Source organism: Rhinatrema bivittatum, chromosome 9 (genome assembly GCF_901001135.1).
Source record: "Rhinatrema bivittatum chromosome 9, aRhiBiv1.1, whole genome shotgun sequence".
Taxonomy (NCBI): Eukaryota; Metazoa; Chordata; class Amphibia; order Gymnophiona; family Rhinatrematidae; genus Rhinatrema; species Rhinatrema bivittatum.
The window spans coordinates 184,431,359-184,449,920 of record NC_042623.1 but is presented as its reverse complement, the minus strand read 5'-3'; the positions used below and the strand labels follow the sequence as shown (position 1 = coordinate 184,449,920).

General features: G+C 46.6%; 1 protein-coding gene across 4 annotated transcripts in view; it reads left to right on the top strand.

The window, feature by feature from the left end:
* Positions 1–18,562, top strand: part of ECEL1 (endothelin converting enzyme like 1) — an 88,684-nt gene that overhangs the window by 35,344 nt on the left and 34,778 nt on the right. For all 4 annotated transcript variants that reach the window (XM_029616293.1, XM_029616290.1, XM_029616292.1 and 1 more), the window contains exons 3-4: positions 11,466–11,534; positions 17,935–18,045. In XM_029616293.1, the coding sequence (XP_029472153.1) occupies positions 11,466–11,534; positions 17,935–18,045 (180 nt within the window). The remainder of the gene's footprint in view (positions 1–11,465; positions 11,535–17,934; positions 18,046–18,562) is intronic.

The following is an 18,562-nucleotide window of genomic DNA, read 5'->3' as shown; positions in this document are numbered from 1 at the left end:
GACGTGGACTCAGGACGAGGTGCAGGATCCATAGACGTGGACTCAGGCATAGCTGCAGGATCCTTAGACGTGGACTCAGGCAAAGACGTGGACTCAGGAATGAGGTGTAGGATGCATAGACGTGGACAGGCACAGGCATGGACTCAGGACTGGATGCACAGAGGTAGAATCAGGAACGAGGGCTGAAGGTAGACATGGGCACTGACCCTCAGGGCGCCCTACTCAGGCCACCCGTGGGACTGAGTCGCGGACCACCCTGTCCCATGCGCGCCCTACACAGCCCTGGAAGGCTGGTCACGGACCACGCAGAGAGCGGGAGAGCACAGGAAAGAGGAAGCAGGTTCGCTGCACTCCTGGCAGCACAAGGCAAGGATACGCTGCTCTCCTGGCAGCACAAGGCAGGTTAAAGCATTCGGATCAGGAACAAGGATATCTTGAACAGCAGGAACATCAGGACTGGAACACAGATTCTGGAACAGGAGACACACCTCAGGGCTGGAACATGGACATCAGGAACAGCAGGAACATCAGGACTGGATCAAGAGACAGACCTTGGGACTGGAACGGCAGGCAGACATCATGACTGGACGAGGAGCTCCGACAGGTAACACGAAACACAGGACCTTGCAGAAGTGCTGGAAGACGGACGACTTCCTGGAGCAAAGGATCTCAGGAGTGACCAACTCCTTGCGAAGGCAAAGTCAGACTGGAAGCAGAGCCCTTTAGTAGGGCTGAGGTGGACAACGCCCAGGGAGGGGTCAGCAGGGGGCCACACCTGGCTGGCCCTTTAAGAGGAGCAGAGAGGCGCGCGCCCGCGCCCTAGGAAGCTGGAGAGAAGAGCTGGAAGCTGGTGGCATCCTCAGCCACATGGAGGGCCCAAGGAAGCCGCGGAGCAGCCCTGGGCTGGAGCTGGGTGAAGGCAGGTCAGTGGAGCAGCTCCCAGCTGCAAGGACAGAAGCAGAGAGAGATAAGACTGGCTGCAGAGGAAGCGGGGGAAGGGCTGACTGCAGGAACGGCTCCATGCCGTGAAGACAGCCCCAGGAGCAGAGGTAAGACTGCAGGCACTGGCAGGGACGGCTTCCCAGCCAGGCAAGGACCCGGGCTGAGCAGGCACCGGCAGAACCTTCTGACTGGAGGTTCCTGGATCACAGCAGTACGTTGGGGGAAGGCAGAAACAGGAAGAGCCGACCGCATGGCAACAGCTGTGGGGAGCCCCAGCTGATTCAGGGAGAAAGCAAGCAACAGCGTCAGCAGCCTGGCTGGCTGTCTGTGAGAAGGTAAGAGCCTGCCCATGCTTCTTGTGGGCAGGAGCATAACACAAGGTAAAAAGACTTGCTTGAGTTTAATAGTGTTGCAGAATCTTAAAAGTGTGAGTGGATTAAATCTTCCTGATTTACAATTATACGACGTGGCATGCTTACTTTGTTTTATTCAAGAGTGGGCATCTTTGGGAGAGAAATTCGATTTGGAAAATCTGTTTACAGAATGGACTTCCCCTGTAATTTAGTGCATTTGACTTGGAGGTAAATTGGATTCCCTGGACTTCTCTAGTTTGTGATTACAGGCAATGCGTAAGATTTGGAAATGGTAGAGAGAGTTGATGGGGAGGGATTCTTTGCTTTCTCTGTTTTTGTCTTTATTTGGAAACCCTGATTTTTCTGCTGGTATTGAAGCATCTTTTTTTTTCAAGATTGGAAACAATGGAGGCTTTACAATTTGGGTTAGTTGACTGATCCTGAATCGCGCGTTTACATATTCTTTCCAACAACTCTGAGAACAGTGGTCACTCCCAACCTTGGCATTATTTTGCATATTTGCAAGCAAGACATTATTGTTTGCACATAGGCAAGGGAAACGTTGAGCTGCTACTTTTCTTGGAAGAAGATGACTTTTTGATACCCCTTCCAAATTTAATAACATTTCGATTTAGATATCAATGCTTCATAAGTATTTGGGGACCCCTCATTTACACAAGCCGGGATATAGGATTCCCATTGATCTTGGGCTAGTGTTAGAGGATGCAGATATATCACAAGCTTTTTGGCTTGTATATAGGTATTTATTCTCTGGGAGATCCAATTTAAAGCAATTCATCAAATTTACATTACTAGAGTATTGGGGTGAAATTCAAGCTGTGGGATACTGATACATGTTTGAAAGGTTACACTCAATCAGGCACTTTTTGTTATATGTTTACTGAATGTCAGACGTTGCAATCTAATTGGAGACAAATACGGAATGTGCTTATTTGGAAAAAATATTGACCTGCTCAATTGCTTGGTCTGGAGATTTATATTTGCCTGGGGGACAGAGGGCAAACATTTTTTGGCTGTTTCACTTTTGTTGGCCAAAAAAGTCATTTTTATTGTCCTGGAATAGTGATGCGCTTCCATGGTTCAGGAAATGGTCGGAATTAATGCGATGCACTGCATCGCCGGAATTGATTAAAGGAAAAGATTTAACAGATCCTAAACGCAAGTTGGCCCTGCAGGGGGTATTTTGAGCTTTGGTTGTCAGTGTGTCGACTGGTGTGATACCCTTTTTCGTACATTTCACACATTCACAGGCTCACTTGAAGCAGAACCTGACTCAAATCCACCCTCCAACATATGGGGGGGGGGGAGATTGAACCAGATCTTGGGCACATCAGAACTAGAGGCTCCCAGAACGAGAGGTGCAGCATGGCCTTCTAGTAGAGATGTGAATCGTGTGCCCGATCGTCTTAATGATCGGGTTCGGCTAGAAGGGGGAAAAAATCTGATCGTGGGTGATGTGAATCGGAATTGGTTCCGATTCACATCGTTGGTTTTTTTTTTTTTTAGTGAGGCCCGACCCTTTAAAATTAACCCCTTACCTTCCCCCACCTCCCGAACCCCCCCCAAAACATTTTAAAATTACCTGGTGCTCTAGTGGTGGTCCCGGGAGCGATCTCCCGTTCTCGGGCCGTCTGCTGCCACTCATAAAGATGGCGCCGATGGCCCTTTGCCCTTACCATGTGACAGGGTATCCGTGCCATTGGCCGGCTCCTGTCACATGGTAGGAGCACTGGCTGGCCGGCGGCCATCTTTAAAGACGGCGGCGGCCATCTTTAAAGATGGCGCCGGCCAGCCAGTGCTCCTACCATGTGACAGGGGCCGGCCAATGGCACGGATACCCTGTCATATGGTAAGGGCAAAGGGCCATCGGCGCCATCTTTATGAGTGGCAGCCAACGGCCCGAGAACGGGAGATCGCTCCCGGGACCACCACTAGACCACCAGGTAATTGTAAAATGTTTTGGGGGGATCGGGAGGGTGGGGGAAGCTAAGGGGTCGTTTTCAAAGGGTCGGGTGGGTTTTATTTTTATCGGGCCATCGGCGCCATTTTTGAGTGGCAGCCAAAATAGCGCCGATGGCCCGAGAGCGGGAGATTGGTCCCCGCGCCCCCACTGGACCACCAGGTAATCGTAAAATGTTTTAGGAGGGTCGGGGTGGGTTTAGGGGTTTTTTTGGTGTGCTGGTTTTCCCCGCCCTCCCCCGATTTATGATTTTTCACGATAAATCGGGGGAATTTCTATTGTATCGCGACTCTTAACGATTTTTGACGATTTAAAATATATATGACGATTGTTTTAAATCGTCAAAAAAACGATTCACATCCCTACCTTCTAGTGCCATCTGAGTACAAGGGGGCGAGTTAGATCCAAGTGTCCCTCCTGCACATCGCCAGCAACAATCTCATTGGGGAAAAGTTTACTGCCAATCCATCTCCAATCCTCAACTGATTTTAGCAGGGGAATTTGAGGCATGGGTGGTGGGTAGTGCATCTCTGGGCTTAGGGAGTTTTCAGCTACTTGTGTACCCAGTTGTACCTGCAGTGTTGATACTTGGGCACTTGTACATGAAAACTGCGCTGTTCCCTTTTCTCTTCTTTCCCATTCTGCAGTAAATTGGTCTTCGGCGTGCTGGTGGCAGCAGGCCACAGGTCACTTCTTCTTGTAGGCCTCGACTCGCAGCTGACATCAGCATTGGGCTGCCTGGATGTTGCCTGCCAGCAGTTCCTCCCTCAGAGGCCTCAGTAGCCTGGCCAGTAAAGGCAGCTGTGATTCCTGTTTCCTGACTTTTTTTTTTTTTATCCAGTTTTCAATCCACGGACTATTTTCCCCATGACCTCCCAATTTGAGCAGTCTCTCATGAGAGACTTTGTCAAATGTCTTCTGAAAATCCAAATTCACTATATCAACCGGCTCACCTTTTTCCGCGAGTTTATTTAAGACCTCCCTTTGCAAAAGCCATCTTGATTCTCCCCCATTAAAGCATCTCAGTCTCTGTGGCCAGTAATTTGAGGAATAGCTTCTCATTTGTCATCGCATCCTTCACCCTCATCATGTTGTTTATAGCCAGCATTTTCAGCCTCGCCCTTCCTTGGTTTTCCACGTGTTTTGGCTGGAGGTTCTCTGGCATGCGCAGCTCCTGGGGGGGGGGGGCTGCATTTTTGATGGAGTATTCATCCGGTGGGTCTGTCTCCATCTCTCCATTTCTGACATACAGCAGACGAGAAACCTGAACATCTCTGGTAACGTTCCCCAAAGCCTTAGGAGAGTTCATTGCTGCTCTGTCACCTCATTCTGTTTTGGAGACGCGCACACAGAATTGAAGAAGACCTGAGCTATGCACATGTGATATCTAAGGAAAAGCCAGAGGTCACCCACAGTCTGCGCCATGGTAAATAGGGCAGACTAGAAGGGCTTTCTGATCCTTTTCTGTTCTGTGCCTGACAGCTCCCCGTTATCTGTGTCTGCATATTTATTTATTTAAAATTATTTATATCCTGCACCATCAAAGTACCTTTTCTAATTCTGCTATTATCTTTTTTGAGATGTGGTGACCAGAACTGCACACAATACTCAAGACGAGGTGGCACCATGGAGTGATACAGAGGCATTATGATATTCTCTGTTTTATTCTCCATTCCTTTCCTAATAATCCCTAGCATTCTGTTTGTGTATGATATATGAACACAAGATGAGGATGCACCATGGAGTGATACAGAGACATTATGATATTCTCTGTTTTATTCTCCATTCCTTTCCTAATAATCCCCAGCATTCTGTTTGTGTATGATATATGAACACAAGATGAGGATACACCATGGAGTGATACAGAGGCATTATGATATTCTCTATTTTATTCTCCTTCCTTTCCTAATAATCCTTAGCATTCTGTTTGTGTATGATATATGAACACAAGATGAGGTCGCACCATGGAGTGATACAGAGGCATTATGATATTCTCTGTTTTATTCTTCATTCCTTTCCTAATAATCCCCAGCATTCTGTTTGTGTATGATATATGAACACAAGATGAGGTCGCACCATGGAGTGATACAGAGGCATTATGATATTCTCTGTGTTATTCTCCATTCCTTTCCTAATAATCCCCAGCATTCTGTTTGTGTATGATATATGAACACAAGATGAGGTCACACCATGGAGTGATACAGAGACATTATGATATTCTCTGTGTTATTCTCCATTCCTTTCCTAATAATCCCCAGCATTCTGTTTGTGTATGATAAATGAACACAAGATGAGGATGTACCATGGAGTGATACAGAGACATTATGATATTCTCTGTTTTATTCTCCTTTCCTTTCCTAATAATCCCCAGCATTCTGTTTGTGTATGATATATGAACACAAGATGAGGATGTACCATGGAGTGATACAGAGACATTATGATATTCTCTGTTTTATTCTCCTTTCCTTTCCTAATAATCCCTAGCAGTCTATTTGCTCCTTCATCTGCCTCCAGTGATTCATGGAGTCACCACTTGTACTCCCAACCTTTCGGGGATGGACCCTTCTGTCACTCACAAAGCGACCACCTTTCTCCGGGAGCCTCACATTGCTGGAATTTCCCTCCTCTTGGGGGAAAACCTTAAGCTCCTTCACATTACAAAAGGCGAAGCTTGCTGCGCAAGGTCCAAGAGAGGCTGCAGGGTGCATCCCCGACTCTCCCCACACATGTGCCGCCCAACCCGCTGCGTACAACAGCCGTCGAAGGCTGAGCAACTCTGGTGCTCTCACGTGTAACCTCCAGAAGGGCCCCGGTGACAGAGCGTGGGAGGATGTGATAAAAACGTCACCGCGGCCAAATCCACAGCATCCCTCTTCCCCCGTTGCCAAAGATATCAAGAAATGCCTCTGTCCCAAAGCCGTCCCTCTGTCCTGCCACGTTCCCCCGCCCGTGACAGATTTTAAACGATGCAGAAATGCTTGCCAGCCAAAGGAAGATGTGACATCGCCAAGATCCTGCACGATAAACAGAAGAAGCTGTTTTGCTTTATAAATGTTGGCCAGTTGGTAGCACCGCATTCAATGAAAGCAACCTTGAAAGCATTTTTAGATCTGAACTCTTGCTCTGCCTGGCCCTGCTGCCCCAGTGCAATAGAAAGGGAGAGGCACAAGGGGGGAGATTGGACCGCAGCATCCGACCTCGTATGCAAAAGCATTTCCTAAGGAAATCCTCATTACCGGTCCTGTAAGGGGGGGGGGGGGGCAGTAAGATCCCGGCACAGGAGAAGATTTCATGGCAGGAGGGGGCAGAGAGAGAGACAGGAGGGGCAGCTCCGTGTGGCGTGTAGGATCCGATGTGGGAGGAGGGCCCAAGGCTTTACAGAACTGAACCACTTTGGCCACAGAAGCTCCGAATAACCCAGCAGGGAGAGCGGGGAAGGCGCGTGCCTAGTGACTGACACTCGTTGTTGTGCTCTCTGAAAAATAAAGACACCGCCTCGAGTGATGTTTGAGGTCATTGTGACCTTCGGAGCGCCAGAGTCAATTCCTGCGGGACCCTGAAGGAACCTGGATGGAAGCCAAATTCCCTCAGATCTGAATGTGGCCCGAGTCCACGTTCAGATCAGATCAGGTTTACATTCTTGCCCTGGGATATTAAAGGTAGTGAGAAATGGTTTTGATTTTAGGTAAACGTCTCCTTGAGCTCTCTCTTTTTTTTTTTTCCCCCCCCCCATTTGGTTTCCGGACTCCTGATGGGGCCCTCTGGGTTCCTCACAGCCTTCTTTCTTACTCTCTTCTCAGCTGTGACTTCCTCCCATCTCCCCGCAGACGAGGTTTAACCCTTTGCGTCCTGCAAGCTTCTCCCCCTTCCAAACGTTTAGAGTTTGGATTTATTCTGGTGTTCCTATCCCGCAAAATAAAAAAAATAAAAAAAAGCTGACAAGAACTTGGACGAGCTCGCCACTTCCCACCCCGGATCTGCAGTTGGTTGGCACTGGACCGTCGGTAACCACACACATAGAGTTGGCTATGTCGGCTGAGATTTGGCTTGTGGTCTCGTGCATTCAGTAGCCAGGAACAAGCACTGGTTGTGCCACTTCACTTACTTGATCCTCTGCAGGCTGCGGGACCTTTCTTTAGACCAGCACAGAAATTAAGAGGAGGAGAGGATGCGTCTGTCGTCATCTCAGACCACATCGGACCCTTCTGCATGAGCGACAGATTCCTTTCTGCCTGAAACGCACCTGCACGACCTCCTTGGATTTTGGTTTGTTTTTTTTGTTGTTGTTTGTAAGTTGGTGCAATAAAAGATTCTGGAGCCTGTAATGAATTCTGGCTCCTCCAGGACCGGTACCATAATTAGAGCTGTGCATTACGTGGGCTGCCAGTTCCGACTCTGCCCCCACTGCACCTATCGACCTACAAAATATTCTAGGACCAAAGAAATCCCCACGGGCTTCCATGTTCCAAGTAAAAAATGTGAACTTTTTATTTATTTATTTATTTATTTATTTTTTTCATTTGCTCATCTGCCAGAGCTGAGAGGTCAGTGGAGCTGTGGCTCTGTCTCATTGGCTGGTGCGAGTGGTCACATGATGCTGGCCAACAAATCACAGAGTTTGCAGGAAAGGAGGTTTCTAAAATCAGGGATGTTTCTGTAACACGAAGCATGAGCGCACACCTTCTGTTACTGACCCCCACCCAAAAAAAAAAAAAGTAAAAATTGAAGAAATCAATGTAATAATAGAACAAGGAATAAAACCCCAAAACTGTGGAAGCCGATAGGTAGACTGTGGAAATTTGATAGCTTCAACTAGACATTCCTGGGAAGTTTCCGAATTTGTCCCGAGACTCCAGAATTCTGCAGGAATTGCCAGGTCTCCGGGTAAATGTCAAAAAAACTCCAGGTGCTCCTTCCTGTAGAAGCAGGACCCGGAAAAAGACTGCAGGAGCTGCGCGGGCAGGAAGTAAGAGGCACATAGGTCCCATGCGGGCAAAAAATAAAAGCCACGTTGGCCTGTACTTAGGAAGGTCATCAGCATCTCTGCAGCCATGGGGTGGGCCATGGACCCACCCAATTAGTCCTATACGGTGTCCAAAGAAACAGCCCTATAGCAGCCTGCTGCGGATCCCATCAGGTGGTAGCCCAGAAGAGGAGGTCCAGCAGCAGGGCCACCGTGGATCTCATTCTGTGGTGGCCCAAGAAGGAGGCCTAGAGGCAATGGGGAGGCTGGAGCCCGACTGGTGTGTGTGTGAGAGCCAGTGAGCATGTGAAGATGGTAGCCTGTATGTCGATGACAAAGACAGCATGTGAGAATGAGAGTCTGTGTGTGTGAGAGATGGGGACATGTGAGAAAGAGAGCTGTCTGTGTGAGAGATGGAGACAGCACGTGAGAATGAGAGTCTGTGTGTGTGTGAGAAGCAGACAGCACATGAGAATGAGTCTGTGTGTGTGTGAGAGATGGAGACAGTACGTGAGAATGAGAGTCTGTGTGTATGAGAGAAAGACAGCATATGAAAGCGAGAGCGTGTGTGTGTGTGTGTGTGTGTGTGTGAGATGGACATAGCATGTGAGATTGAGAGCCGGTGTGTGTGTGTGAGAGAGAGAGAAAGATAGCGTGTGCGAATGAGAGCCTGTGTATGAGTGAGCTTGTATGTTTCTTTGAGGGAGGAAGGGAAGAAGAAGAAACGGAAAGAGGAACTCATAAAAAGGAATTGGGGAAAAAAATGAGAAGACGAACATGGAAAAACAGGCTGGGACCAACTGGTGAGAAAAATAAGATCAGACAACAAGTTAAAAGAAAATTATTTTGACTTTTTAGAATATGCTGTCTTTGGGAATGTGCATTCTATATTTGTTTGGCTCTTTCTTCAGTCTGGTTTCTCGGACTTTCCATTTTAGTTTTGCTTGCATGTTTCTGTTTCTAATTTGTAGTCCCTTATTCTGTATTACGTAAGGGTCAATCTGTATTCTGCATATGTGACTGAGGTGCAGTATTTCGGCTAGCGTGCAGTTTCTCTGTTGGGAGTTGTAGCAGTACAGCTTGGTCTATTTCCCTGTAGCTGGTGTATTGGTGTTCTAGAGCCTATTATAATGTTTGCATTGCTTCCTTGTCATAGACCAGGTTGCTGCTGTTTTGAATGCTGAGCTTTAGTACTGAGCTTTAGTACTCCAGGAGGCAGCAAAACACTGCACGGAGCAGCAGTAGCCAAAGAGGCATTCAAACACTGCACGGAGCGGCAGTAGCCACAGAGGCAATTACGGAGCGGGATGCCAGTGGCCAGTAGTTGATGTTCCACCTTTACGGAGCGGAAGGATGGAGGGCTGCTATCTCCAAAAAAAAAAAACAAAAAATAAAAACAGGGGTGGGTAAGAGTATGGGATATGGGTGTGGCCTGCTTGTTACAGCGGTTGCTACCGCTAATTGAGCTGGACGTTCACTTGGATGCAGATACGGCGCTGCTCTCTAAATTGGTGGTGGGGAATTAGGGCTGGAGGGTACTGGAAGCCAATAGTAACAGGTGGGAGAGAAAAAAAGGGGAAAAAATGGATAAAGTGCGTAGCTTGCTGGGCAGACTGGATGGGCCGTTTGGTCTTCTTCTGCCATCATTTCTATGTTTCTATGTATAGTATGGCAAGGTTCTAGGTTCCTTTTTTTTGTTTGTTAATTCACAAAGCATTTGGCAGTGGAGGGTGTTACTGAGGTGAGTGTGTGTTTGGAAGATGGGAAGAATTGAGTGAGTGTGCATGTGTGTGAGTGTCTGGGTGTGAATGAGAGGTATGAGAGTGAGTGTGGGTGGATGAGAGTGAACATGCGAGTGTGTATGTGTGTGAGAGTCTGGGTGTGAATGAGAGGTATGAAAGTGAGTGTGGGTGTATGAGAGTGAACATGCGAGTGTGTATGTGTGTGAGAGTCTGGGTATTAATGAGAGAGGTGTGGGTGTATGAGAATGAGCGAGTATGAGAGTGAACATGAGTGTGTATGTGTGAGAGTCTGGGTGCGAATGAGAGGGATGAGAGTGAGTGTGGATGTATGAATGAACATGCGAGTGTGTATGTGAGAAATTTTGGGTGCATGCTCTGCTAATTCGCCAGATTCTCAGGAAATCAAAAGTACCTAGGTATGCAAAGATGTTCAGCTTCCAGTTGCGGATGGAGTTGGACTGAGTTTTTGGCCACCCTAAGCTGCGGATCTTCCTTCAGTGCTTCCCATGCCTCACCAGTAGCAGCAGCTGCAGCGCCTCTTGCCTGACCGGCATTGCCTCTCTCCGTGACTATCACACGGAGCAGTCAGATGGTCTCTTGTGCCCTGACGATGTCTCCAGCCCTGAGTATTGGGTACCAGACACTCTGCTCTGCTGGTGTTTCCTTTTCTTTCCCCAAGATTTTGTACAGATGCCATGAATACAGATATTACGCAGCAGACGTACGCGGGTTGTCAAAAAGCTCAGCCACGATAATTCAAGATGTCCCTTTAATTTTGAATTAATTTTAAGCACGAGAATTTCCTTCTCACGTTCTGCCCCCCTGCCGCGCCACCTCCCAGTCACGGGGCAGGCTCTCGAGGCAACCCCCTTTTAGCATTAAGGAGATGCGATTCAGGGCTAGTCCCGGTGGGACCATCAGCAGGGCGAAGCTGCGCGATGCCACGCGGAGACAGACCAGGGGAGGGGTTCAATCCCCGCCTCAGAGCTTCCACTCGGTGGTGGTGTTCACAGTCCCTGAGTGGGAGAGAGTGGTGACCCCTAGTGGCTGAATTTAGGAAAGAGTCCAGGCACCTGCGCCCCCCCAGCCCAGGACGGTCACTGCAGTGACTGGAGCAAAGCGAGCTGGGAGGTTGTGAATGATGGCTCAGGGCGCCAGATCCCACTCCTGGTTCTGAGAGGAGCAGGAGGAAACCACTGGGTGAAAAAATGAAGGTGCAATTGTGCAACATTTCCATTGATATTTGGCAATAGGGGGGTTGTTAGTTTGCAGTCCCTCCTCCTGGGTCAGGTAGAGCTGAGGCGGGCATGCGCTTAGAGCAGTAAATGGAGATTGAATGGTTTGGGGATGAGGGGTGGGTCACAGACGAGAGGGGAAGAAGGGCCTGGTGGTAAGGAGTGGAAAGAGCCAGTGGAAGGAGGGAGGGGAGGAAGCAGGTGCGGGTGTGGCTCGTTGATGCTCTGAATTTTTTACCACTTGCACAGATTGACCAGGATGGACTGACACTGCCAGAGAGAACGCTGTACCTTGGACAGGATGAGGAGAGCGAGAAGGTAAGCAGGAAGGGCACTCAGAGAAAATGATCAGTTCATGAGAGAGAAATCAGCCTCATCAGCGAAAGCAAAAGCTCAGGTACCATAACGTGTAGCAACTGCATGCACACACAGCCTTACACTGACACATTATAGGCAGGCACATATACTGATGTACAGGCACAAGCAGATCTGTGCATGTGCACATATACAGCCATATACAGAGAGAAAGAAAGACAGATACATGCAGATCTGTGCATGTGCACATACACAGCCATATACAGACGAAAAGGAAGTCTGATACACATGCATGCACACACAGCCTTATGCAGACACATTATAGGCAGGCACATATACTGATGTACAGACACAAGCAGATCTGTGCATGTGCACATATACAGCCATATACAGAGAGAAAGAAAGACAGATACATGCAGATCTGTGCATGTGCATATACAAAGCAATATACAAATGAAAAGGAAGTCAGAATACACATATATGCACACACAGCCTTATGCAGAAACATATAGGCACATATACAGATGAAAAGGAAGTCAGAATACACTGGAGGATAGCAAATGTAACCCCAATATTTAAAAAGGGCTCCAGGGGCAATCCGAGAAACTACAGACCGGTTAGCCTGACTTCAGTGCCAGGAAAAATAGTGGAAAGTATTCTAAACATCAAAATCACAGAACATATAGAAAGACATGGTTTAATGGAACAAAGTCAGCATGGCTTTACCCAGGGCAAGTCTTGCCTCACAAATCTGCTTCACTTTTTTGAAGGAGTTAATAAACATGTGGATAAAGGTGAACCGGTAGATATAGTATACTTGGATTTTCAGAAGGCGTTTGACAAAGTTCCTCATGAGAGGCTTCTAGGAAAAGTAAAAAGTCATGGGATAGGTGGCGATGTCCTTTCGTGGATTGCAAACTGGCTAAAAGACAGGAAACAGAGAGTAGGATTGAATGGGCAATTTTCTCAGTGGAAGGGAGTGGACAGTGGAGTGCCTCAGGGATCTGTATTGGGACCCTTACTGTTCAATATATTTATAAATGATCTGGAAAGAAATACGACGAGTGAGATAATCAAATTTGCAGATGACACAAAATTGCTCAGAGTAGTTAAATCACAAGCAGATTGTGATAAATTGCTGGAAGACCTTGTGAGACTGGAAAATTGGGCATCCAAATGGCAGATGAAATTTAATGTGGATAAGTGCAAGGTGATGCATATAGGGAAAAATAACCCATGCTATAATTACACAATGCTGGGTTCCATATTAGGTGCTACAACCCAAGAAAGAGATCTAGGTGTCATAGTAGATAACACATTGAAATCATCGGTGCAGTGTGCTGCGGCAGTCAAAAAAGCAAACAGAATGTTGGGAATTATTAGAAAAGGAATGATGAATAAAACAGAAAATGTCATAATGCCTCTGTATCGCTCCATGGTGAGACCGCACCTTGAATACTGTGTACAATTGCGATGGAGAAGGTACAGAGAAGGGCTACCAAAATGATAAGGGGAATGGAACAACTCCCCTATGAGGAAAGACTAAAGAGGTTAGGACTTTTCAGCTTGGAGAAGAGACGACTGAGGGGGGATATGATAGAGGTGTTTAAAATCATGAGAGGTCTAGAACGGGTAGATGTGAATCGGTTATTTACTCTTTCGGATAGTAGAAAGACTAGGGGGCACTCCATGAAGTTAGCATGGGGCACATTTAAAACTAATCGGAGAAAGTTCTTTTTTACTCAACGCACAATTAAACTCTGGAATTTGTTGCCAGAGAATGTGGTTCGTGCAGTTAGTATAGCTGTGTTTAAAAAAGGATTGGATAAGTTCTTGGAGGAGAAGTCCATTACCTGCTATTAAGTTCACTTAGAGAATAGCCACTGCCATTAGCAATGGTTACATGGAATAGACTTAGTTTTTGGGTACTTGCCAGGTTCTTATGGCCTGGATTGGCCACTGTTGGAAACAGGATGCTGGGCTTGATGGACCCTTGGTCTGACCCAGTATGGCATTTTCTTATGTTCTTATGCATGTACACACAGCTTTACACAGACACATTATAGGCAGGCAAATATACTGATGTACAGACACAAGCAGATCTGTGCATGTGCACATACACAGCCATATACAGACGAAAAGGAAGTCAGATACACATGCATACACACACAGCCTTACACAGACACATTATAGGCAGGCAAATATACTGATGTACAGACACAAGCAGATCTGTGCATGTGCACATACACAGCCATATACAGACGAAAAGGAAGTCAGATACACATGCATGCACACACAGCCTTACACAGACACATTATAGGCAGGCAAATATACTGATGTACAGACACAAGCAGATCTGTGCATGTGCACATACACAGCCATATACAGACGAAAAGGAAGTCAGATACACATGCATGCACACACAGCCTTACACAGACACATTATAGGCAGGCAAATATACTGATGTACAGACACAAGCAGATCTGTGCATGTGCACATACACAGCCATATACAAACAGAAAGAAAGACAGATACATGCAGATCTGTGCATGTGCACATACACAGCCATATACAGACAGAAAGAAAGACAGATACATGCAGATCTGTGCATGTGCACATACACAGCCATATACAGATGAAAAGGAAGTCAGAATACACATGCATGCACACACAGCCTTACACAGACACATTATAGGCAGGCAAATATACTGATGTACAGACACAAGCAGATCTCTGCATGTGCACATACACAGCCATATACAGACAGAAAGAAAGACAGATACATGCAGATCTGTGCATGTGCACATACACAGCCATATACAGACAGAAAGAAAGACAGATTCATGCAGATCTGTGCATGTGCACATACACTGCCATATACAGACAGAAAGAAAGACAGATACATGCAGAACTGTGCATGTGCACATACACAGCCATATACAGACAGAAAGAAAGACAGATACATGCAGATCTGTGCATGTGCACATACACAGCCATATACAGATGAAAAGGAAGTCAGAATACACATGCATGCACACACAGCCTTACACAGACACATTATAGGCAGGCAAATATACTGATGTACAGACACAAGCAGATCTGTGCATGTGCACATACACAGCCATATACAGACGAAAAGGAAGTCAGTTATACATGCATGCACACACAGCCTTACACAGACACATTATAGGCAGGCAAATATACTGATGTACAGACACAAGCAGATCTCTGCATGTGCACATACACAGCCATATACAGACGAAAAGGAAGTCAGATCACATGCATGCACAGGCAGACACAAGCAAATATACACATGCATGCACACACAGACACATTATAGGCAGGCAAATATACTGATGTACAGACACAAGCAGATCTGTGCATGTGCACATATACAGCCATATACAGACAGAAAGAAAGACAGATACATGCAGATCTGTGCCTGTGCACATACACAGCCATATACAGACAGAAAGAAAGACAATGCAGATCTGTGCATGTGCACATACACAGCCATATACAGATGAAAAGGAAGTAAGATACACATGCATGCACACACAGCCTTATGCAGACACATTATAGGCAGGCAAATATACTGATGTACAGACACAAGCAGATCTGTGCATGTGCACATACACAGCCATATACAGACAGAAAGAAAGACAGATACATGCAGATCTGTGCATGTGCACATACACAGCCATATACAGACAGAAAGAAAGACAGATTCATGCAGATCTGTGCATGTGCACATACACTGCCATATACAGACAGAAAGAAAGACAGATACATGCAGAACTGTGCATGTGCACATACACAGCCATATACAGACGAAAAGGAAGTCAGATACACATGCATGCACACACAGCCTTACACAGACACATTATAGGCAGGCAAATATACTGATGTACAGACACAAGCAGATCTGTGCATGTGCACATACACAGCCATATACAGACGAAAAGGAAGTCAGATACACATGCATGCACACACAGCCTTACACAGACACATTATAGGCAGGCAAATATACTGATGTACAGACACAAGCAGATCTGTGCATGTGCACATACACAGCCATATACAAACAGAAAGAAAGACAGATACATGCAGATCTGTGCATGTGCACATACACAGCCATATACAGACAGAAAGAAAGACAGATACATGCAGATCTGTGCATGTGCACATACACAGCCATATACAGATGAAAAGGAAGTCAGAATACACATGCATGCACACACAGCCTTACACAGACACATTATAGGCAGGCAAATATACTGATGTACAGACACAAGCAGATCTCTGCATGTGCACATACACAGCCATATACAGACAGAAAGAAAGACAGATACATGCAGATCTGTGCATGTGCACATACACAGCCATATACAGACAGAAAGAAAGACAGATTCATGCAGATCTGTGCATGTGCACATACACTGCCATATACAGACAGAAAGAAAGACAGATACATGCAGAACTGTGCATGTGCACATACACAGCCATATACAGACAGAAAGAAAGACAGATACATGCAGATCTGTGCATGTGCACATACACAGCCATATACAGATGAAAAGGAAGTCAGAATACACATGCATGCACACACAGCCTTACACAGACACATTATAGGCAGGCAAATATACTGATGTACAGACACAAGCAGATCTGTGCATGTGCACATACACAGCCATATACAGACGAAAAGGAAGTCAGTTATACATGCATGCACACACAGCCTTACACAGACACATTATAGGCAGGCAAATATACTGATGTACAGACACAAGCAGATCTCTGCATGTGCACATACACAGCCATATACAGACGAAAAGGAAGTCAGATCACATGCATGCACAGGCAGACACAAGCAAATATACACATGCATGCACACACAGACACATTATAGGCAGGCAAATATACTGATGTACAGACACAAGCAGATCTGTGCATGTGCACATATACAGCCATATACAGACAGAAAGAAAGACAGATACATGCAGATCTGTGCCTGTGCACATACACAGCCATATACAGACAGAAAGAAAGACAATGCAGATCTGTGCATGTGCACATACACAGCCATATACAGATGAAAAGGAAGTAAGATACACATGCATGCACACACAGCCTTATGCAGACACATTATAGGCAGGCAAATATACTGATGTACAGACACAAGCAGATCTGTGCATGTGCACATACACAGCCATATACAGACAGAAAGAAAGACAGATACATGCAGATCTGTGCATGTGCACATACACAGCCATATACAGACAGAAAGAAAGACAGATTCATGCAGATCTGTGCATGTGCACATACACTGCCATATACAGACAGAAAGAAAGACAGATACATGCAGAACTGTGCATGTGCACATACACAGCCGTATACAGACAGAAAGAAAGACAATGCAGATCTGTGCATGTGCACATACACAGCCATATACAGATGAAAAGGAAGTCAGAATACACATGCATGCACACACAGCCTTACACAGACACATTATAGGCAGGCAAATATACTGATGTACAGACACAAGCAGATCTCTGCATGTGCACATACACAGCCATATACAGACAGAAAGAAAGACAGATACATGCAGAACTGTGCATGTGCACATATACAGCCATATACAGACGAAAAGGAAATCAGATACACATGCATGCACAGGCAGACACAAGCAAATATACACATGCATGCACACACACACAGACAAAAGTAGATTTCGCTGCGGAGACTAGACACATGCTTATGAGGCATACTGGCACACGTGCACAAATAGTGGTGGCAAAGGCTAAAGGAGAGTCAGTATCAGAAGCCTTGTACTAGGATGCAAACACTTTTTTTTTTTTTTTGTATATAAGCACTTTTTTATTGGCAACTCCAACAAAAAGAAAAAGAACAGTACAATACCAAGCACCACAAACATATACAATGCAGCAGAACAAGAATGGATTCATAAATCTTAACAGAGTGCGGTATAGTCAGCAATGCCAACGATTTATAACCCAAATCACGTTGTGTCTCATCCCCTCCCTCCCCCCCCCCCCCCCTCCCTCACCACCTGGAATGAACAGGGTACCTTAATCCAAACACATTTTTTTTAAAACAAAATGTGAACTAATTTTGACATCCCCATCCTCTCTGCCTCACCTGCTCCTTGGCTATTTCCATTTCCTGGTGAGGGTGGCCCATGGGAAAGGTGATTTTCTGGAGCGGCCCCAGTGCTCTCCACTGCTGAAATGATAGGCCACTGGCACAGCTGCTTTCCAGAGCCTCATGGCTGGGAGGAAGATCAGCAAACACCAGTGAGGGCATCAGTGAGCACAGGAGCAGCATGACAGTGGTGAGGCTCGGTTCTGACACTGACTCTTTTTTTTTTTTTTTCACCAATCAGATCTTGGCCGCCTACAAGCTCTTCATGGAGCGACTCCTAGGCCTGCTTGGGGCAGACGACGTGCAGCAGAAGGCGGAGGAGATTCTGCAGCTGGAGCAGCAGCTTGCCAACGTGAGTCTGTCAGCGCTGTGAGGCGATGGGGGGGTGTGCGTGCACCGCTGGGCCTTGCCCACCCATTCCCTGGGCCATTTCAGCATCACCACCAGCATCCCCGCTTCCATCTCAGCACCGGCTTTCCCAGGTCTCAACTTCCACTTCATCACCAGTATCAGCAGTGCCACGTCCTACTCCCACCTGAGGAACAGACTTCCTGCTAGGGATGTGCATTCGTTTCATACGTTTCCTATACAAGCATGTAATATGAAACGTATGAAACGAATGCACATCCCTACTTCCTGCTTCCCAGCTCAGCCCCGTCTCTGTACCAGTAAACAGCATCCGCCCTTTCCACTCCCATCTCAGCAGCAGCATTCACGCTTCCCGGGCCGGGCCACCCCCCCCCCCCCCCCCCCCCCCCATCTCTATAGTTGTACCAGCAATTCCCCAGAGCTTAATATAATTATCAGAGAGGCAATCTTTCGAGAGATGAGTCTGAACACTACAAGAGTCTGGACCCGCATGAGATTAT